The following is a 21,652-nucleotide window of genomic DNA, read 5'->3' as shown; positions in this document are numbered from 1 at the left end:
AAAAGGAAATTGGGCATAACCAAGGTGGATCATGGAAAAGTTGGGGAAACCCCTCAAGAGGTTACACCAACAGTGAATGCTGCTGGATGCTTCATTCGGAAAGTGTTGTGGTCAGTAGCTGTGAGGGGGTGCCGCGTAATGTCACAGAGGTGGGACGGAAGTGAGGGAGATGTCTTTTCTATTGTGATGTAGTATGAGAGAACCCAAGGGGTGATTTCCTGTCAGAAGGGGTTGGATTTATTTGGAGAATAAAGAAGGTACAGTGACTAAAATGTTATTACCCACTACCTCAGGGTGAAAAACGTCCTCCCTGTCAATTATCAACCACTATTATTAAGTAATAGAAAGGAGGACATTCTCTATTTTGCCTGGTAAAATCTGTCTTCACAGTTGTAACTTTGTTTTTGACCAGACCGATAATTCAGCCATTTGTTTTATGTGAGAAACTAAATGGAGGCTGTTGGTTTTGAAATGATAACTGATTATATCCTTCTGAAATATGATTATCTCTTAGAATGTTGTGTTTGCACATTTAATATTTGCAATCCAAATACTTACACAAATGCACACACATTTTGTACTTAATTACATATAAAGGTATGCCATACATCTTAATGTATGTATAATTTCACATTGTCAGCCACCAGCTGCTACCTGCAGGTTAAGAACTCAACATTTTCAACAACTCCACAATATAACATATCGCTTAAGTCATAGCTTTGTCCTCAGTCTGTGAATGCAAGCATTGTGCAAAAGCCTTCTGTGACTTCCTCATTTGCTTTTGCGGTTTTAGACAGAGAACACGTCTCCCTTTTTTGCTTCTCTTGTCATTCGCTCGCTGCCTTCTTTTTTGCTCGCAGCTCACCGAGGCAGCAGTGATGGCATGCACGACTGCTTTGCCACTTCAGCAGCTCATTGCTTCGTTGGACAACACTTGTCTGCCAAAAATTCTACAAGTTTGCTCTGGAGTGTATTTCCAAGGTAGGATTTTTATTGTCCCGTTCACTTTGAACCGAAGCTGTGAGTGTAGATGAGGACAAAGAGGATAAGAGATTACTTGAGTTCAGATGACTCTGAAAACGTATATGTCAGCTTTTATATTTTCTGTCTGTGTGTTCCATTTCTATCTAGTTATATACAGAAGTGTTTGTTTTTGTGTCCTTCTCTTCCTCAAAGATGACATTTAAGGTAGTTAGTTTAAAAGTTCAGTTATACCGTTAGAATAGAGAAACAAGTCACAATAGGTTACATAAGATTGTGTCACAGTTTTGAAAAGCGAAAGGAAATACATGTATGCTTCATTTATCAGCTCATTAATGATGTTTTATCCTTGTGTTTTTTTTTTTTTCTCTTTATCGCTCACTTTTGTTTTAGGGTCTATATATGAACTTTCTGGGAGTGAAGTGTGCTTTTCTACCGGGGATCTAATAAAAGTCATTGACATTGAGCCCTTATCAGTTTGCTGTGAAGACATCAGCAACAATGAGAAGTTTGAGCTCCCCATCAACCACACAGGTCGGTCTGAGCTGTAAATAAGATTCTCATGAGAAGAGATGTATAATGTTTTGTAGCTGAGCGCTGACACTTGTTGCTGTTTCTCAGGCTTGTTCAAAGTTGTTCCGGAGGAGATGCCGTACAGTTCAGTGGAGGAGATGTTGAGCCTGAGGCCTGTGGGCCTTGAATCCTGCCTTCCCTTCACTTTCACCTGCAGCTCCAAGATGACCCTAGGAAACTTCACACTGGGGGCCGGGAGAGCTCTGACAGTGCTCTCCATTGAGCAGCAGGGGGGCACGGAGGATCAGGTCCGCTGCCATGTTCAAGGGCAACAGGAAGCCTCCGCAGAAGTGTGTATCCCCCTCTCTGTCCAAGGGGAGTTCAGGGAGTGTGAGAGCAAGGAGTGCTTCACTGTGCAGGAGATCATGGCTTCACCGTGCCTGAGAAGTCGAAAGTTTCGTTTCATCAACGCCAACAAGTGTGAACAGCCACTTATCTTCACTCCGATATATCAAGTCCACGCCATCATGAACAGTAAGAATACACTACTTTATTTTCATAAGATTTACATAGACTTGACCTGTTGAGTAGAATTGATTGATGTTGTGTTTGTAAAAGAGTTATTTAATCAAGGGGCAGCCGTGGCTCATTGGTAGATTCGGTTGTCCATCAATGAGAAGGTTAGCGGTCTGATACCCAGCTCCTGTAGTCACATGTCAAAGTGTCTCTGGGCAAGGCACTGAACCCCAAATTGCACCAAGAGGCATTGCCAGCAGCATGCAAATTTAGGAATTTGTGACTATACTAATGGGAACTTTGTATAGCACCCTCTGCCATCAGTGTATGAATGTCTGTGTGAATGGGTGGAGGTGATGTGTAGTGTAAAAGCAACTTAAGTGGTCAGAAGACTAGAAAAGTGCTCTATAAGTCCATTTACCATTCAAATATTGCATTGAACATGAATATGTGGTACTTGCACTTAACTTCAGAGTTTTCAGGTTTTGTCACCCCACTACATTCAAGAGGCAAATATCTTTTAACAATTGCATTAATCGATTGAATGGAGTAAAAAAAAAGAGCAAAAATCACAGTAGTATCAGCTTGAAAATAATTTATTTTTCATTATAGCAATTTGTAGCAGTTCTTTACAATTAACACAACCAATATAAAGATAATTAGACTCCATGCAAGTATCAGTAAAAGCTTGTGAAACTCAAACTAAAAAAAAAAACATGGTTAAAAAAAAAAAAAAGTACAACAAAGTCAACAAAAAAGAAAAAAGGCAGCCCGTAAAAGTGAGATGTAAGACGATTGCCTACATAAGATCTGTGGGCAGGGATATCCACCGCTCTGGGGCCTGAACTGCAAATTGCTTGGTCACCTTTATGACCAGTTAGAAATGTAGGAATCACGGGTACGGCTCTGCTGGAGGATCTCAGGCAGCGGTCAGGCTCATTCTTCTATTAATAATTCTTACATAATCTCTCTAATTTCTCAACAGTGAGGAAGAATGTGTTGAAGTTTCCTTCCAGCTTAGAAGTGGATGTGGTCGACGTCACCGAGCTGAGTTTGGATGTGAACTTTGTGACTCCGCTCACTCTCACAGAAGTCCTATCCCAGCCACCTGAATCTTTCCCTGTAGTGGTGGAGATATTGGAAAGCCCTGATAACATCTCTCTGTTCAAGAGCAGCTGGCTGCCAGAGCTCACCCGGCGTAAGAGCCTGGTTTTCCACAAGACAGGAACCTCAGCCTTTGTTTTATTATCCAGCATGAAAAGCCGAAAGATGCAGCAGTACTTTTTGGTTTCTCAGCAATATGGCGGACGATTAAGGAGAAGGCCGAGGGAGTTTGAGTCTGTGTACCAGCTTTACGTTGCTTCGATCCAGGCCCCGGGTCTGAAAGTCAGTGTGACAAGGAACTGTGACGAGGTGGAGGAGGAGGGGCTGCCTTCTCTCAGTGTGGGAGAACAGCTGGAGGTCGTCCGCTGCGAGAGGATGGAGCTGCCTGCTGAAAACAAGGGACAGAAGCAGTCAGTTGAGGCTCTTCTGTGCCTGCGCCTTCCAGAGCCAGATGACGACGATGAGGATGATGAAGAGAACGTCAAGCAGGAGGACGAGAGAGAGGAGGTTTTTCTGCCTCTGTACATGCAGGGTCACTTTGTGGAAGTGCTCGCTGAAAATAAGAAGTACAAACTCAGGGACCTGGGGAAGGAGTTTAGTTTGCCGCTGGATGTCAAGGTGGTGAGCCGTGACACTGAACTTGAGACCGATCCGCTAGTTGGGTTTCAATGTCTCCGAATAGAGGGGGCTATGTTAGAGCCCGTCATCCAGGTCAGCCTTCTAGACAGGCCGGACCACTGTTTTGAAATCCCAACCAAGTGGCTTAATATGTCTGTCTATTTTACCAAAGATCCCCTTCCATGGCCCCGCGGTCAACCACCCGAATGCAGTGTGGATAGAGTTACAGAGGTGACGGACAGGTTCTTTTATGAATTTCAAAAACGGGGGGGCTCAGATGCAGCACCTCCACCTCGACCACCAAAGCGGAATCTGTCTTCTTCAGAGGCCTGCAAAAAAACGAAACCGTCTAAGAAGTCATCCAAGGCCGACAAAGCCAAACATCGACCAGACAAAAGCATCCCGTCCAAAGAGTTTGCTGATTTGACTTTGAATAGCAAAAGAAGGCCCCCAGCTCCCCCGCCTCCAGTAAGTTTGGCTTCTTCCGTGTGTTTTGCATCCACACAGCTTCTTAGAATCTATTCTGTCACTTTGTCTCATGTTTCTCTGTGAGACCACAATCACAGTGTAAGTAGATTTTCTCAGTGTGACTGAAATGAAATCTCAAAATGGTCAGTAACATCAGGGTGTGCAAACATGCGATGCTTCCTGTTTAAGTTGTGGTAAAAAAATAAGTCATCTGGGTCATAAATATGTTTGTTTCTTTATTTTCCTGTGCAGGCTCTCTCAGACGATCAACCTCCTCCAATCGCACGCCGAAAGCACTCTGGGCCTGAAATGACAACAGCCAAGGCGCTGCCAAACACTTACGTGCAAAGGGAGGAGGCGAAGCGAAACGGTGAGGCTTCCTCTGCAGACTGCATCGCCCAGGTGTCAGTCATACTCGAGTTGCAACATTCCCCAGAAAACTCTGGATTTATCTTCACATTTTCCTCGTGAAAGGGCCTAAGCAACAAAAGCTATCCGACTACCGCTGTGGCACTCAGCCCAAGCCGAATGTTTTTCTACCGGTGGTCATTCTTGAAAAGAGAAGAGCACCGGAGATTTTAGTACAAAATAAAAGCATCAGTGTAAATGTTGAGTTGAAGGTGAATCACAACAGCTAAGGAGGCTACTTTTAAGAAAGGCTACAGATATTTTGGACACAGTTCCAACTTTAGAATTTACTATTTTCTTTAGCTGACAAAATCAATGTTATAGTTAAACCATTCCAACTTAAGGAAATTACAAAATCCTTATGTTTTGTAACAGTTTCATATCCAGGAGGGTTTATTTCTGCTATAATGATACACTTGGTGTGCATTATGCCAAGCAAATTGACGCTTTAACACACGTTTTCCGAGCTCTATGTCAGGCTTTGTCTCCATTCAATAGCCTATTGATTTTTGTCTTCTGATGGAATAGTTTAGTTTAGAGTTTACTGCTCAATAAACCACAAGATCTCTCTCTCCCCCCCCTCTCCCCCCCCTCTCCCCCCCCTTCCCTCAGTGCTGCTGTGTGCCGTGGAAGCAGACGTGGAAGCAGACGTGGACAGCGACCACGACTATGAAACCGTGGACGAGTCTTTGATAGAAATGATGAAGACGGCACAGGAGAGCATCATATTCTTCTAACACATTGTGTCAAACTGCATCAGCCAAGTAGCCTATCTCATCGGTACAGTGAGAAAATAATTCAGGAACATTTTATATTGCAGTTTTTTAAGCTTTTCTATGTTGAGTAATGTTATTCTTACATACCAAGGCATCGTTTTATGTTGAGACTCTACAGTCTGACCGAGCAAACTATACATGGAATCCTAAATATTGTTGTAAAAATAATGGTTTGAATGTCGTGTGTGTAATTATTTTTAAGGGTTTTGTTAAGCCTTGATATTTAAGTTTACATTTATCAGCCTAACTGCACATGTGAGCACATCATTCTTTTGCATGTTGATATCTGTAGAGGTTTTGATGACTGGAAACAAAGTAGAGAACAGTTTTTAATGCACTGGTGACTTGGTTAAACTGGAAGGACACAAGCTTCTCGTGGTCATCTTTGGTCTACATTCATTAACCGTTTATCTCTCTCTGCTCGAGTCACACCATTGTCTTTTTTTAGGCATTAGACCGCTGTAGCTGTGCAATGTACTTCACACAGAAGCTTCTGCTGTACTATTTATGGCTGTGTTATTTGTGAAATATGACGGGTGTAGGCTTTGCACATGGATATATTTTTGTTAAGAAGACGAAGTAGAGTTAAAAATTACCTGAGATGAATAAAAAAAAAAAAGGCACTTGTATGAACGTCAAACTGGTTGTATTGGATTCTGTGATTGTATAACCACTTAGTGGATTTTTTCAAACTCATACAGTATACACGCAAACTCTAACAGAAAGGGATCAAATACAGTTTCTTTTTTTTGTGCACGGGCAGCAGTTCTTACCACAAACACAGCAAAATGGCAGCTCTGCCGCTTCTGCACCCTGCCATGGCTAGGAATAGCAGAAGTTCCACCAGTCGTCACAACAAATTAATGAACTGAGAGCACACAAGGATGCTACAAGTTGTCTCAAATCCTGTTTATTTGGTCACTGAAAAGCCATGGTGTTGGGACTGCCCAACGTAAACATGCTGTTGACTTGCAGTATGTTGAATTAGTTTACTTACATTAAATAAACAAAGGTTTTAAAGAATTTTGATATCAGGGCATATAGAGATAACACTCATATTTAATATTGCCATTTGTGATAAGTTTAAATTAATAGAAAAGGGTTAAATATATTTTTTTCTTGAGTATATTTTGAACTAAATACATAATAAAAAATAAAATAAAAAACACTACACAAGACACAGTTGGTCATACACAAATTGAAGCTAAGCATCTCGGTGTGACCAAATGTTTAAAGCTACACTTCAGTTTGTGGTTCCACAACTTAAGCTGTAAATGTAAGTGAGCAATTTCTGTTTTTTTAGAGCTGAATACATATGCAGGTTTATTTTTATATCATTGTAGGTGTTGGTGAAAGGCGGTGGTTTACATAAAGGTTAAATAAATAAAAATTAGAAACCATCAGACGATGAGCTTGTATATTTCCATACTCACTGCATGGAGTTTATGATGAAGGGATATTTATTCAAAGTGTTATGTGTATCTGAAACAGAAGATGTCCTGAAGGTTTCCGTGTAGTCTTTTTATTCTGGCAAAAGGTTCGATACAGAGACAATAATAAACTGAGTGCTTGTGTTCCAAGTCTTTAAAAGTACAAAAAGCTTTACAAAGAAAAGGGGGAGATTTCAGAGTAGCAGAAGCGTCTTCAGGGATGCAGGATGTGTTAACCCCACCAAACCTTAACCATGTGATCTTCAACTAACACCAACCACAGAACAGTAAGAGAGACCGCTCACAGGATTCTGACTCAGCTATAACGTTGCACCAGAGGTTTATGTTTAGCTGTTAGCTTTGTGCTATAAAATCTATACTATTTAATCCAAAAAAAGTAACCCAACAGGTGCTAAGGAGATCTATTCATCGTTGTCTGTTGATTTGTAGTGGTCTTCATCGATGGTGGAAAAGATGTGCCCTTCATTGCTTAGGAATTCCACTGCTTGCCTGAAAGAGAAGAAAATACTTTTTTTCATTTCAAGTCGTGCTAATTCAAATTTTTCTCATTCAATTCAATCAAAAAATGTAATTTCTACTGTTAATGTACCTTTTAATCACAGGTCCAATGGATAGTTCATCCAGACTTTTTTTTTTTTTTTTTAGAATAATTAACGGCTTCAGAGAATCATCTCAGTTTTGCAAAAAAGTAAAACTGATATTTCAAAGTTTCAAACCCCGTTGTTCTTGTTCTTCTGCAGAGATAAGTCTGTGAGGTTAACATTGAGGAAGTTCAATACTGACAGCGTTTTCAAATACTTAGTTTTAGAAAACTGGTTTAAAATACATGTAGACACCTGACTATTGTTTGAGACAAAGAATTAATCTGTCTCTCTAGTTAGATGGCTGTAAAACCTTTAAAAAAAAAAAAAGATTAGGATATCATGTGTGAAATGAAACGAGAAGAAAATACTCACTGAACAACTAAAAATCTTTGCTTTGTGAGGTTTAACAGCAGAACTACGTTCCCCTCAGGTGTTTAACATTTGCCACAGACTACAGGCCTGACAGAACCTCACAGTGGTCATCCTGACAGAGAGAGGCTGATTTGTTTCCTGGAAAGGATTCTTGGGTTTCTCCCCCGTGGAACTGTTATCCTTTACAAATTTAAATAGTGATGAGTCTTCCTTTCATACTACAGGTTAATATTTGATCGAGCGCTTTTAGATAAACGAACTCTGATGGTGCTGAACGGTGCCTTCATGACATCTGTGGTTAAACCAGCTCAAGAGAACAAAGAGAAATGAAACAGAAGTGAATATGTTACTTTGAGAGGAAGCTGAATTGACAAAGATGATCTAATGAAGTCGCTGCTCTGCTATCTTTTTTTTTATTTTTATTTACTGACTTTACTGTCTAAACTGAAAACACCATGAAAGGGTTATCATGTGAAGCAGAACACATCTTACTTGATGACAGCCAGACTGATGCCACTCAGTCTCTGCTTGAGCTCCTGGATGCTGATGCCCTGTGCGTCGGGACAGCTCTTTATCAAACACAACACCTTGAGAGACAAAAAATGTTGAAGTGGTAAAAAACAAAAAACAGACTGCAAACAAAAAGGGAATCATTCAACACAAGTACTTTTTTCCTTTGTGAAAGCTTTTTCTTTTTCTTAACAAGTCATTTTCTAGTAATTCACCTTCTCAGTATAGAAATAAGGAAGTTAGACACAGTACGCAACATGAAGTGCTGGTTAATTTGTTCTGTGACAATTCTTACGTTCCAGGGATGTGACTTGTTAAGAAAGAAACGCATCATTTTATAATTATGATCAAGTCTTTTTTCTTGCTTAGTGTTCATCAAGCACATTTTCACACGATGATAAATGTTTTCATTTGACAACCTTTACAAACATGTGACCTCTGTGGTTTCTGTACTGTGTCAGACATGGTAGCACATGTTGATGGGTAGCACTATTTGATAGAACACCGGCTATAGTTCATGTGTATGAAACTCTTAAGTATAATTCGAGTCGTGTGAGTTCACTTTTCAGGGCGCTAAGTCAAGACACACATCCCTGATATTTAAATAGTTCAAATAGTCTTGTTCTTCTTTAACATCATGTCCATTCATTTCTTGAACTTAGCTTTGTTATGTTTGTTGTAAACTTTCACATCAATTTGGGTACATATATCTGTGGAGTTTACCTCTCCAAAAGTCTTGCTTTCTTTAGTGTAAACATTGAATACTGTAACTATAGACCCACCTGATTCTGATTACCGCTTAGCCCGTTGTTCATCTCCATAGCACCTACATAGCTACCTCCCATGCTTCCTGTGTCAGGTCGTGACATGGGTGTGACATTGCTGTTCATTCCTCCTGCAGCGGGCTGAAAAGTAAACCAAATGCTGTTGAAATGTTTTAGGTTACATCATTATTTAGAAATGTGACAAAAGTCAATTAGACTACAATGTGTCAACTGAATGGAAAAAGACTGCTTCACATCAGGTTTCAAAGAAGCTGACACATCAGATTTGAACTTGAATGTCATAACCTTTAGCTTCACGTCAGTTTATCAACATTGTCAGAATGATGCCATGTTTCCACCGCTACTTATTTGATTAGTACTTCAAAAAGGATCCTTACAAAAGGTAGTATTAAAAAAAGAGCTGGTAGGTGACCTGACCCCACATTCTGCATTTAAAAAAAATGATTAATGCTACTAAACATTTCTCACCATGGTTTGGGATTTGTTGAGCGCCATGTGAGCTTGCACCACCTCTAGCATATGTGAGGTGATTTCATTCATATCCTCCAGGGGCCTGACACCAAACGCTACAACGGATCTGTGGTTCTGTTGAGACAGGAAGTCAGAGACACTTACTCACAGTCTCAAGAAAGTGAATTCACACAGAATTTTAAATACAGAAGTACTGCATGCCTTCTCTGCACATCCTCCCAAGGGGGAAACGTTAATGTATGGACAAAATTTAAAAAAACAAAAAAACAAATGGCATGTTTGTCAGCGGGACTTGTCTTCTTCTAAAACTTATAAATATAATATTAAGAAAAGCTATAATTTAGGGGGGTAAACAACTTCCAAAACATAAAACATTCATGAAGAAAGTTGAAATCTGAAAGCAAATCAAAATGGAATTGGTTAAACAACCTCACAGGGGAGCGTAAAGTTAAGTTCCTGGGTACTTAGAAGAGGAGTCAAGGTCAGAAAACTCACCTGAAAGGAGCGCAGATTGCCGGAGACTTTGACATATGTGCCTGGGGGCAGGACAGTGCTGTCCACACTGGGGTCCTATACAAACCAGAAGACTTCATTCGTAAAATTGAAAGAGAAACACAACATATGCTACAATTTTAAAGAAAGGCATAACAAAGCGCGGTTTGGCTTTTTTAAATGTAGATCAAACACATTCTCATGACGAATTATCGACGTCACACAGTGGGGAACGACATGCGGGAAGGAAGCCACAGGTGGGAAGTGAACCCGGGCCGCCCGCTTGAGACGACAGCATCCATACATGGGGGGCGCGCACACTAACCACTGCGCCACCAGCGCCCCAATGATCTTACAGTCTTATTGATAGAAGTAAACTTGCTGTCTTTGTGTAGATTTATTAATTTTCAGCATTTACCATTAATATGAAGCACTTGTGACTCAAACCTGCGTCCGTTAATACTGAAGCTAAAAACTGAGAAGTGAAATTCATTGCTCGACCAAAGTGGAGAGAAGGAGTTATTTTTGACACTGTCAATCATCACAATGAGATATCATCCGAAAAGGAAAGCACCTACAGCGCAGCCTTATAAGTATTCATTTGGTCAGTCACAGGTTTATATTTTTAAAAGACTAACGGGCCATCCATCTTGCTTGTTTGACTGTGCTTCATAAAAAAAAAAAAACAACAACCCTGAAGCTTATGTTTAGATTATGTGCACGGGTAAAAGCCCCCTCACTGACCTCTGTGTCCACCCACTGCTTCACATCCATGGGAGCACCGGTCATGTCATCCACCTTGTACTGGATGTTGGTCATGGATTTGTCTGTGCTCCGGATAACACCCACAATGGTCACCTTTGAATCAAAAAATGTAAACGTTAATGGTGAAATCAACAAATTCTTATGACAACAACTTATATGCAATGTATCACGTTTTGTGTAAATGCACATCTCCTTCAATTAGGCCTAATGTGGAGCCGCAACATTATTCTGCACAAAATATACAAAAATGCATGAGTTGTGGGGATGTAAAGATTAACTGCAAGGCAGGCACAGTTTAGCTTCCCCGAGACAGGAAATGAAAGAGGTGAAAAGATAACAGACAAGACAAAGAAGATGGGGTACTACACAAATAGCACACCGAACATGATGCAGCATTTAACCTGACACGACAATGAGAATCTCCAGTCATTTCATTGGTTGCTAGACATATAGTATGAAGGCCATTAAAAGGCCAAACAACACTGACAAGCGGGTTTACAACCCTGCTGGCCCTAAATGAGTGCAAGAGCCGAAGAGATGACGCGATGCATCGGTGTTTTCATGACAAAATTAAAGGAATCGTTTTCAGTAATCTCATCATTTGTCTTTAGTGTCAGTTTGTAAAATAAATCTTGAAGGAATCGTATCGTGAACCCAGTACTGTGAATCGTATCGTATGGTGAGTTGAGTGAATCGTTACATTCCTACTCACTTGTAAAGTCCGATTCAGTAAAATAGCAGTGGATGATTCTTATTTTCAACATAACATCATCGGGAATATTTTCCCAGAGCTCTCGATTGTGTATCAAAATGTCCTACCACCAAACACTCATATTTGAGAAAAATCAGGACTTTTGCAATGTTTGGCCTTTAAGGTTTTTTGGCGGTCACGTCATGATCCGCAACAGTCCCTGCTTTTCTGTAGACTACCTGGGCAACCTCCACATCTCCTACTCGGAAAGCCTCATCAGCCTGAGCAGCAGACATCAGCTGTGATACTGTGCAGGGGATAATCTGGTTGGCACGAGTTCTCTGCAAAATAAACACACACACACACACACACACACACACACACACACACACACACACACACACACACACACACACACACACACACACACACACACACACACACAGGTTGAGGACTCAAAGGATATGTGCAAAATTAGGTAAATGGGTGTGAGGGCTAAGTAAAAAAACAGATTGATACTTAATCTACTCAAATGTGAATATACTATAAGGCATTATACTGTTAACTGATTAATGTTATTGCTCACTGTGTTTTAACTTTCTTGTTCATTATGAAGCTCTTATGTGTTAGACTTCATTACAAACCCCTTTCTTGTCTCCTCCCTGGGATAGGGACGGTGATGCAAAGCCTCCAGGAGACTGTGTGTACCCTCCGACCGTACTCGTTGCGGTGTACCCTCCTGAAAGAGCAAAAGGGTATTAACAGACGACCAAACCTTTTGTCTACATCCCATTTAAGACTCATTGTTACTTCTACCAGCGGCACAATAATAGAGCTACTCAAACTCTGCAGCCAAGCTAATGTTAGCCGCTTACATAACCAAGTTTAGAACAAAACAGTGAGGGCACTAGACTCACCCTGATTCCACATCATGGCAGCTCGTAAATAATTTAGTTAAATAAAATTCTAAAACGTTTCTGACAACGAAACAGGGATAACAGCCGCACGTTGTTTCTGTTGACGTCTTTCTTGGATAGTCCCGCGCGCCAAACTCAATATACAACGCATGCGCGTGGCAGAAGTCCCGCGAAGCCTACGCGGTTGTAGTCTTCGACTTCCTGCCCTACTCTGTGCTTGTCAGGCAGTGGTTTCTCTCATGTTGAATTGAAATAGCGCCTTTATCGCAAACATCCGTACACAAACTTTTGAGTGATGCCCCAATGAGACAATAAGCGTCTTTATAGCCCACATTTGGTTTACCTGTAGTGCTCTGGTTGGTTCCAGCTGACCACCCTTTGTAAAAGGACAACCTGACAGACATTACTCGGGGCAAAAGTAACAACACTTTCAATAAGTTAATACAACTTATTTATTTTTACTTTTTTGTACTCTTTCTTTTTTTCTTACAATGCTAGTCTATTTTATATATAATTTTTACTTTTTTGTAGAAACGCACAAGAATTCCAATGTACCTGTACTGTCCTGTACCTGTGCAAATGGCAATAAACATCTATTCTATTCTAAATGTATCCGTTTATGAACACCAAGTTGCAAAAACGTTCAGTCCTCTTTACAAAGATAATTTGTATTATTTATATGAATATATATATTTTTTAATCTACAATATCTATGCTATTCAACGGTAAACGTCTTACTTAAAATATTTCGTTGTAATTTCACAGCAGTTCAAAAGAAACCACCTCCCTATAGTCTATTCCAGGAACAACCTTTGCGTTTCGGAATTACAAGCATCACCCAAAGGCAACACGTCTCAAGTTTATCAAATGCCACAACACAGTCTATGGCCACAACCCACTTGGCATTTTCTTTAGGCTTATTCAGATAAATAAAACATTTAAAGTTAAAAAAAAAAATACAAACAGAAACATGTGAAGTCAATCGAAACATGCATTAGGCAAATTTAAGAGGGCGACTGTTATAATAGCCTGGGATTTTATCTTTAGCCCATGCATATAAAAATAGAAGTATTACTGCACTGTAGTTCCCGGATAAGTTTATGTGTGAGGCCTTTTATGGTATTTTGTAAATCTATTAGAGTTGCAACTTCTTAATTTAATTCAGAAAAAAAATCTCGTGTGTTTTAACTTGTAACCTACGTAGCCAATGCCAAACAGGGAATACAACATGAAGTTCCTCATTTGTACGGACCACCTTTAGGCCAAAGACGCGTCATGAAGTGCTGTGTCTTATCTTGCTTTGCCCTTTATAGGCTTACCTCTCAAACCTGGACGTGACTTTTGCCTGTTGTTTGCTTTCTTCAAAGACTTTGACATGTCCATAGTAAGGCTGCTCCTGTCTTGTCTGTTGTTTAAAGATACTCTTGCACTATCAGGTAAGTGCCAAAAATAGCTTCATTTAAAAAAGAAGAAGGAAAAAAACAAAACATCTCTTATAGTGTAGAGACAACTTCATGAGCGCAATTACGCATCGTTTTTTTTTATCCAGGAACCTTCTGGCACATCACGGATCAGCACTTGGACCCAACATACAAGCTGACAGATAATCCTGAACTTGTGTGCGCATCAAGTGGTAAACGTCCTGCAACCAATGCTGGGGCATTTGGAGACTTTGTTTGTGACTCACCATGGCACCTTATCAACTCGTCTGTGTATGCCATGAAGGATATTCTTCCAGACCCTGACTTCATCGTATGGACAGGGTGGGTTGGCGCATAAGATTAATTGATTGAATTGAGAGATCCAGATCTAACTGCCCCAAGTTTATTTGTTTTGTACAAGGCACCATGCTTTGTAGTACTCATTTTTGTATTTTTTTGTCAGAGATGATACACCACATATACCCAATGAGGACCTGGGAGAAGAAGCAGTGCTCGAAATTATCAGCAACCTTACCCACATCCTAAACCAGGTGTTTCCAAGTAAGTAAGAGGTCCAGATACATTAATGCTTGAGGGAAAAGGACATCAGAAATGAGCCGATTAACTAATATAAAAGATACAATCTTTGAATAACCGCATTCCTAAAGGTACTAAAGTGTATTCCGCACTGGGTAACCATGACTACCACCCAAAGAGCCAACTTCCCGCAGGCCCAAGCCACATGTATGACCAAATAGCAGAAATGTGGAAGGACTGGCTGCATCCAGAGTCCCAAAGGACATTTAAAAAAGGTCAGCAGAGACTCCTTTGGTACTCCAAGATTTCTCCTTTTGATTTTTATCAAGTTAACAGACCCCACTACTTCTTTCATGCCTTTACTTGTTTATTTTTTTGCTTTCCAAAAGGTGGATATTATACCGAAAAGCTTCTGCAACGAACAGGGTTTAGGATGCTGGTCCTCAACACTAATCTCTACTATGACCAGAACAAAGTGACTGAGAACATGGAAGACCCAGCGGACCAGTTTAGCTGGGCGGACCAAGTTCTTACAGAAGCTGCCACCAACAAAGAAAAGGCAAAGCATCTTGTCTGTCCATCTCTGAATTACTGCTAGATGGGCAGTGAATCTTTTTGTGTGTAATGACTGACTATTCCTCTTTTGACTGGTTACCAGGGTAAACAGGAAGAACACTTTCCATTTATATCCCCTCTAAGAGCAATAATGTCATGGAAACAATTGTAACTTTCACAGCCAGACACTCCCTAAATCTGCATCCAGCTTTGCTACAAGATCAATTGCAATACTGTCGGCTAAATTATCAACCGTTTGTCTGCACAGGTGTACATCATTGGCCACGTTCCCCCCGGTTTCTTTGAGAAGAAGAGAAGTAAGCCCTGGTTCACACCTAAATTCAACAAACAGTACTTGGATTTAATTCAGAAACATCATTCGGTTATACTTGGACAGTTCTTCGGCCATCATCACACTGATAGCTTCAGGATGTTCTATGACTCAGCGGGTATGCTCAGACTTTAATTTCTACATCTTCTACAAATGTCTTGAGTTTGACTTTTCAATCTCGTGTCTGTGATGCACAAAAACTCTTAAATTAGGAGTCCGGATTACATTTTGGTTCATGAAATGTTGGTAATAAGAGGAAATGGCCTTCTTGTGTCTGTAGGCTCTCCTGTCAGTACCATGTTCCTCAGCCCCGGCGTCACGCCCTGGAAGACAACACTTCCTGGAGTGGTGGATGGAGCCAACAACCCTGGGATTCGTGTCTTTGAATATGACACCCAAACACTCCTGGTCAAAGTAAGTCAAAGATTGTCTTTGTAACTTCTTTTCAGAATCGTTAGAAACCCTTTTTATGCTGCTCAACAAACGTGCCTAACCCTTTTATTGTTTTGGTTTCTGTTTTGTACAAAAACACTCAGGATCTGGTGACCTACTACCTGAACCTGACTTATGCTAATGCAGCCGGGGGACGCTGGGAGAAGGAGTATCGCTTTACAGAGAGCTTCAGAGTGCCAGACGCTTCACCGTCCTCCATGCATAAGGCTCTGGACCGCATCGCTAACGACCGCTGCTATCTACAGAAGTACTATGACTTTAACTCTGTCAGCTATGACCTGACAGAGTGTGACAGCGACTGCCGTGTTGACCACGTGTGTGCAGCCCGAGAGGTAGATTTTGAAAGCTATGAAGGCTGTGTGGTAAAAGAAGGGGCAGCTGCCATTTATGGGGGGTTACTGTCGGTCCTCTCAGTGGCTGTAAGTCTGCTGTTAGCAAATCACTGATGATTTTCTTTTTTCTTTTAAAGGTTATTATTGAAGCACTATGGGAAGATACACTTAAATTCACAATAAAGAACATTAAAAGAGCATTTTTAATTTTAATGTTTAAATGACGACATATATGAAGAAGTGAGTAATGTACTTGAGTTAGGAGGAAGCAACCTTTGCCTCCAGAAATCCGTAGTGTGGCCTCTTCCCTTTGGTTTACTGGAAGTGATTGAATATTTTGAGCTCAAGAGGCTAAAGTACATTCAAAAGTGATATTCTGCTTTAAATCCAGACTTTTTATTTGTACCCCTAGTCCCTTCTGTTTATTGGATCTATTTAATAAAACCAGAGCTTAGTATAAACAGTTATTTATTGATTATTAGCATAATCACAACAGTCAATCTGTTGATACATATCCTCAACACCGACTCATGTTCATATAACTTAGAAACAATTCAACCTGATACTAAATATCTCAGACAAAGCTGAATTATCTGGGTTCTGTAACGCTTTCTGTTATCTTGTAAAACTATATAAAAATGTAATGAGCTTCAACTGTCAGTAAGTAAAATCATGCTTACTGGACTTTGAGCCTGCTTGTGGCCACATTTATTGAACATGTGCTTGAGCAGTGTATTGATAAAGAGGCAGTCCAGGGATTAACCAGTCGGTTACTTCACATGATCAGGACCTGTTTAGCTGAAGTGAAAGGCTGCATGGCTGTGTTCAGAGCGATGCTGTAGTCTTGCAGGTTCACCTCGGTGCAGGCGGGCGCTGTCAGCTTTCCATGCTGTATGAGGCTGCACAGTTCGTCCAGCATGGCTCTAAATGCACTTCCATCTACGAAGGAAAAAATCATTCAATTCATTGAATAGACGTTTCTTGTGAACTTGAGCTGTTAGAGAGGACGCTTCGTACAGTCTCACCTTTTGAGTGAGCTCTCTTCCACTGTGTGACCCAAAATCCTCGAACCTTCACATCCTTGAATATAAGGGCACTCTGGAAAAAAAAAGATGTTCAGTGTACTGTGGAATCTGAAAACAAGCTTCTATGTGACATAATAAATCTGGGAGGATGTATGATGTTTTCATTTTACCACAGGGACAGTAACTGGCTGTCTGGCCATCCCTCCATACGTCACCATAGATCCTCCTAATCTTGAATACATAGAAAAAATCAGATGTTATTATCAGACTTCTCTTAAGTATAAATGTTATATCTTGTAAACAGGAACAACTCAGCAGCCTCACTTCAGATGACGGAGCAGTTCTGTTGCACTTTTGCCTCCGACTCCATTTAGAGCCAGTTTCGGCTTTGGGCAGATCTATTTGAAAGACAAACACAACATAATGACACTGGGACTGTGTCTAATAACCAATAGCCATAGTGGCATGACTGTATCTTTTAACTTGTGTTCAAAACCCACAGACCTTGAACAGTTCCTTAATCTCAGGGCGCCTAAGTGCTTCTTCTTTGATCACATGAGTTGCACCCATGGCCTTCAGCCTATCACTGAGCTGAGTGAACTCTGGCCTTTTTAAAAGGAGAGACACAATGAGGAAGTTGATTGCAGCTATGATTTCTTGCACATAAAGAAACTTAAAATGACATTTTGAAGTGCGTCTTACAGAAACACTGATAAACAGAGCTATTGGAAAACACGTAACCGGTAATATATTTCGTAAGAAAAGAGAAGTGGAATGTAACCAGTGATTCAACCACAATTTGTAGAAAAATAAAAAAAAAAGGTGAGTCATTAAAGGGTTAATCTAAAATGACTGGGTTCACCTGTCTCTGATAACGTTGATAGTGTTTATTCCCCTTGCAGCAGCGATCTGTATAACAGCCTGTCCGACTCCACTGTTGGCTGCATTCTGGATCACAGAGTCACCTGAAAGGATAGCCGGATGAGGGGGAATGTAACATGATGGGAAAGATGGCATGTTTTTGGAGATTTTCCATCAGTATAGCATACTCAGATATGTCGTCCCAACATGGGTCTACGAGTTTGAAAGGAACAATGAATGAAATTTATAATATGGAGAGAATAACACATAGGATAAGGAATTTGGGTGACGTCTCTGAGTCACAATGGAAGACACAGATTTAATAAAGGGGAAAATGTAGATCAACAAAGAGCGAAGATGTGCGTGTACTTGAGCATTGAACTTAAGCCAGAAGCAGATGGTTAAGACCACAAAGACAAAAATAAATAAATAAACGCTATTAGAGTAGAACAAACCAAGGCCCACTATTTATTCATTTTTACTTTATTACATTTTTGTTAAGTCAGACTGCTCCGTTGCTTTTCTTTCTATTTTCTCACTTTTCTTTCCATGTCTGTGCAGAAAATGCACTTATGTTTAAATATATCTTCTATACAAACCATGTCCACGAGTTTGCTTGATATTAAGTGAATACTATAAGTGCAACATACCGGCCAATAAAACGTATCAAGGCAGAGCATTTGAATTCATTCACTATAATAAAGGACAACTTTGTTTTTAAACGGTCTATTGAAGCAAAATCGATAAAAATAAATATTCCTATTCTTTCAAAATATGCGTTTTAATGCTATTCAGAAGTGGTTCCACCATCAGGGGGCTGAATCAATCTGGTTGCTTAAGAAACAAATAATCAAACATCAGCAAAATAAATCAACTTCCTGTATAGGTAATCTATAGCTTTGTAGTTCTTCGTAAGAACAATAATAACATGACCCCGTGTGTGGCAATAATTACCGGGCCTAAGATCTTCAAAGTCCGACAGCATCCTGAAGGCAGTGCAGGGATTCACTCCCAGTGTAGCAGCACTCAACAAGGGAACGTTACTGGGCAGTGAGATGACGTCGTCCTCGGCTAATACTGCCTCTGTCCTCCACATTCCTGCTCACACAAAGGTAACAAACATTGAAATTAAAATGTCGGAGGCATTTGTTACAAGTATTGTATTTAAAGCTTTATTTTACCTAGACCAGCATCTCTTGGGATAACCCAGTCTCCGGCTTTCAGGGACTTTACCTGGCTGCCCACCTCTGAAACCTGTGCCACTCCCTCGTTACCCCCAATAGCTGGGAGGTCTGGCAGGATGGCATAAGTACCTTAAAGAAAAAAAAACACCATCAGATAAGTTATAGATCTTCATACATTTAAAAAATAGCTCAAGCACCTTAAAAACACACTCAGATCTCAGTACAGCAAAAACAAATATTGTGTTGCATTGTTTTTATTTTGTTGTTCCCGTCAGTAGAGCTGTTTTAAAATGAGCAAAAAGTGTGGAGATGACCAACAAACCTTGGATCATGTTGACGTCAGATGGGTTGATTGGAGCAGCCAGAATTTTAACCAGGACATCATTAGAACCTAAGGGGGGAAGATCTATGTCCTCCAACCTAGAAACCCCAAACACACCTGTTTAAATAACCTGCTCATCGAATCAAGAATTAAACAACAAAAATATGTTTCGACTTCTAGCCTTAATGACCATGACGAAGACCACAAGTTGAAACTCATTTGTCTAATTAAGTTAATTTTCATATTGCAAGTGTTGCTGGAGCTTTTGACCTCTACAGTAAATAAAGGCTATTCCCACAGGGTCAAGTCTCAGTTAGTGTTTTCCGTCCTCGGACTTTAGGGGGCAGCACTGAGCTCTGTAATGATGTGCAGGCCTACAGCAAAATAAGGCGAAAAAGAAGCAACACTTGGGGGGGGGGAAATGTATCAAAAGACACACGAAGGTGAGCTAATAAATACATCTTCGGAACTCTACATTCAAACCTTCCACCTTGTTAACCCTCAAAGCCCCGTCACAGAGCTTCTGACAGCAGCTTCCCTAAGCGCTGCTAACCTCATCTGACAGCGTGGACGAATAAAACACACGTTTCATAAATGTACTAGACAGGAACTCTTACTGAACAACTTGAGAAGGATCTCCGTGTTTCCTGTAAAGAAGAGCCTTGCATGTTTGTGTCGCAAGTCCAGCTGACTGAGTGTAGAGAGAGACGGAAGCATTAGCCCTGTGCCTTGAACATTTATTACGGACAACGACGAGACTTCTTCTGCAGAATGTCTTGCTCCCCCAGCAGACTGCTTGAAGTGGCAGCCACATCACGACTCGGGAATTATCGCCAAAGGACAACAAAACTGGTTGGTAATGGTTTTCATTTGAAATGTGGGTTTGCTAGCATATCTCTTACTGTACGGCCATGTTGGATTTCAAGCATGGGGTTGTGTCATTGAAAATATAAACAGAGAACAGCGCCCCAAGTGGAGAAACCCGGATGTTGCCCAATAAACCCTAGACTGTAAGTCTGCAGCCAGGGAATGAAACAGGAACAGATAGCTTCTTGTTTGTGCAGGATTGTTATGTCTATTTCTTAAATATTGCTCATTTTGTAAAATGTCCCAATGAGATTTGATTACCAATCAAATGTCACCTTCATGATTACATCTTTATGTCCTGTTTTTTTTTTTCATTTTTGGTGACACCGACCTTCAGTAGCCTACTTACACGTTCAGGCTGTCTGAGTGTTTGGCAATATATTATATATAAACTTAAATTATAAAATTATATTTATTCAAAAACCTGGTAACAAAACGGCATACTATGACTAGAAAAAAAACGGTTATGTAAAGAAGGAGGTAAGTAACTCTATATTAACTTTGTTTGATATAAAATGCTGGGTTCCACTCCACTTTCTTAAAAGGCCTCCAGAATAAATTGCTCTCACTGCTTAATGAAAGTCTTGTTTTGTATGATTTAACAATCTCTTCATTATTTCATAGATTAATTAAAATGATTTGCCAAGTTTTACAAAGATCTTTTTTTAGCTCCCTTTTATCCCCATAACCAGTCATTTTATTAATATTACAAGAGGTATACACCTTGATATTAAGTAAGCATATACCAGTTATTATTGAATGCAAAATATTTAGTTATAATGTTAGTATTTTGTATCTGTTGTAAGAGAAAAAAGGCAAAGGAGACACATGGATATTGAAATATTTACTAGGAAATGGAGCAGATCTTTACATATAGAAACATAATCACAGTAATACTTTGAAAAGCCTACATGCTGCTCATCATTGATAATCTAGCCATTAAAATCAAGATAAGATAGATCAAGATAGTTGTAGTTTTATGGCAGTAAACAATCGATACATTCATCAGTAATAAATGCATTCTTTCGGAAGTTGATCAAGCCATTTATCCTTAAACATTCAGCACCACGAATAAACTGGCTGATGGTCACAAACGAGATGTATCATATAAATCACACATTAAGTTACCTGTGATACAGAAATTTTTTATGTGCTTCACATGTTACCCTGAGTAAGCTTAAGTCTTACATGGCCTTGAATATTCAAGGAATATCTAACCCATCTAAAACCCGACAATCATATCACAATAACGCATCACTCAGGGGTTAAACTGGGTGGCTGCAATAAAAATGTCTTATTGGACTTTCCAAATAATACTTTGAAAACATCGTTAGTAACAGCA

General features: G+C 40.1%; 4 protein-coding genes across 5 annotated transcripts; 2 read left to right on the top strand and 2 right to left on the bottom strand.

Annotated features, from left to right (window-relative positions):
- The first annotated feature begins 805 nt into the window (after window positions 1-805).
- Window positions 806-6,024, top strand: themis2 (thymocyte selection associated family member 2). The gene is made up of 6 exons (XM_061050185.1): window positions 806-981; window positions 1,375-1,515; window positions 1,603-2,028; window positions 2,996-4,200; window positions 4,453-4,570; window positions 5,221-6,024. Exons 1-6 carry the CDS (start codon window positions 879-881, stop codon window positions 5,343-5,345), a joined length of 2,118 nt encoding a protein of 705 aa, XP_060906168.1. The 5' UTR covers window positions 806-878; the 3' UTR covers window positions 5,346-6,024.
- An 866-nt stretch (window positions 6,025-6,890) lies between these two features.
- rpa2 (replication protein A2) lies at window positions 6,891-13,872 on the bottom strand. 2 transcript variants are annotated; one of them, XM_061050189.1, is made up of 9 exons: window positions 13,742-13,872; window positions 12,150-12,244; window positions 11,745-11,846; window positions 10,794-10,907; window positions 10,053-10,127; window positions 9,555-9,671; window positions 9,084-9,206; window positions 8,284-8,378; window positions 6,891-7,324 (listed from the first exon to the last, which is right to left on the bottom strand). In XM_061050189.1, exons 1-9 carry the CDS (start codon window positions 13,803-13,805, stop codon window positions 7,237-7,239), a joined length of 873 nt encoding a protein of 290 aa, XP_060906172.1. In that variant the 5' UTR covers window positions 13,806-13,872; the 3' UTR covers window positions 6,891-7,236. The 2 variants fall into 2 exon arrangements, with proteins under 2 accessions (XP_060906172.1, XP_060906173.1); XM_061050190.1 differs by lacking the exon at window positions 13,742-13,872 and adding an exon at window positions 12,423-12,581.
- Window positions 13,729-16,251, top strand: smpdl3b (sphingomyelin phosphodiesterase acid like 3B). The gene is made up of 8 exons (XM_061050187.1): window positions 13,729-13,858; window positions 13,972-14,185; window positions 14,307-14,404; window positions 14,512-14,655; window positions 14,770-14,939; window positions 15,204-15,384; window positions 15,547-15,680; window positions 15,803-16,251. The coding sequence occupies exons 1-8, from the start codon at window positions 13,798-13,800 to the stop codon at window positions 16,163-16,165; spliced, it is 1,365 nt and encodes a 454-aa protein (XP_060906170.1). The 5' UTR covers window positions 13,729-13,797; the 3' UTR covers window positions 16,166-16,251.
- Window positions 16,252-16,571: 320 nt separating this feature from the next.
- On the bottom strand, window positions 16,572-20,389 carry mecr (mitochondrial trans-2-enoyl-CoA reductase). Its single transcript, XM_061050184.1, has 10 exons — window positions 20,061-20,389; window positions 19,444-19,541; window positions 19,119-19,250; window positions 18,892-19,035; window positions 17,939-18,041; window positions 17,581-17,683; window positions 17,401-17,474; window positions 17,247-17,307; window positions 17,077-17,149; window positions 16,572-16,990 (listed from the first exon to the last, which is right to left on the bottom strand). The coding sequence occupies exons 1-10, from the start codon at window positions 20,255-20,257 to the stop codon at window positions 16,827-16,829; spliced, it is 1,149 nt and encodes a 382-aa protein (XP_060906167.1). The 5' UTR covers window positions 20,258-20,389; the 3' UTR covers window positions 16,572-16,826.
- Window positions 20,390-21,652: the final 1,263 nt, after the last annotated feature.

The sequence above is a fragment of the Labrus mixtus genome, chromosome 11 (assembly GCF_963584025.1).
Source record: "Labrus mixtus chromosome 11, fLabMix1.1, whole genome shotgun sequence".
Taxonomy (NCBI): Eukaryota; Metazoa; Chordata; class Actinopteri; order Labriformes; family Labridae; genus Labrus; species Labrus mixtus.
This window is presented reverse-complemented; position numbering and strand designations above follow the sequence as displayed.

Coding starts and splice junctions, on each gene's coding strand:
- mecr (XM_061050184.1), bottom strand. CDS start 20,257: ATGTGGCTGCCACTTCAAGCAGTCTGCTGGGGGAGCAAGACATTCTGC. Junction 17,684..17,938: donor ATCAACGTTATCAGAGACAG/GTGAACCCAGTC, acceptor CCTTTTAAAAAG/GCCAGAGTTCACTCAGCTCA. Junction 17,475..17,580: donor AGATTAAGGAACTGTTCAAG/GTCTGTGGGTTT, acceptor TCTTTCAAATAG/ATCTGCCCAAAGCCGAAACT.
- rpa2 (XM_061050189.1), bottom strand. CDS start 13,805: ATGGACATGTCAAAGTCTTTGAAGAAAGCAAACAACAGGCAAAAGTCA. Junction 11,847..12,149: donor AGGGAGGAGACAAGAAAGGG/GTTTGTAATGAA, acceptor TTTATTTTGCAG/AGAACTCGTGCCAACCAGAT. Junction 9,672..10,052: donor GCAATCTGCGCTCCTTTCAG/GTGAGTTTTCTG, acceptor CTGTCTCAACAG/AACCACAGATCCGTTGTAGC.
- smpdl3b (XM_061050187.1), top strand. CDS start 13,798: ATGTCCATAGTAAGGCTGCTCCTGTCTTGTCTGTTGTTTAAAGATACT. Junction 14,405..14,511: donor CCTAAACCAGGTGTTTCCAA/GTAAGTAAGAGG, acceptor GCATTCCTAAAG/GTACTAAAGTGTATTCCGCA. Junction 15,681..15,802: donor CCCAAACACTCCTGGTCAAA/GTAAGTCAAAGA, acceptor AAAAACACTCAG/GATCTGGTGACCTACTACCT.
- themis2 (XM_061050185.1), top strand. CDS start 879: ATGGCATGCACGACTGCTTTGCCACTTCAGCAGCTCATTGCTTCGTTG. Junction 1,516..1,602: donor GCTCCCCATCAACCACACAG/GTCGGTCTGAGC, acceptor GCTGTTTCTCAG/GCTTGTTCAAAGTTGTTCCG. Junction 2,029..2,995: donor AGTCCACGCCATCATGAACA/GTAAGAATACAC, acceptor ATTTCTCAACAG/TGAGGAAGAATGTGTTGAAG.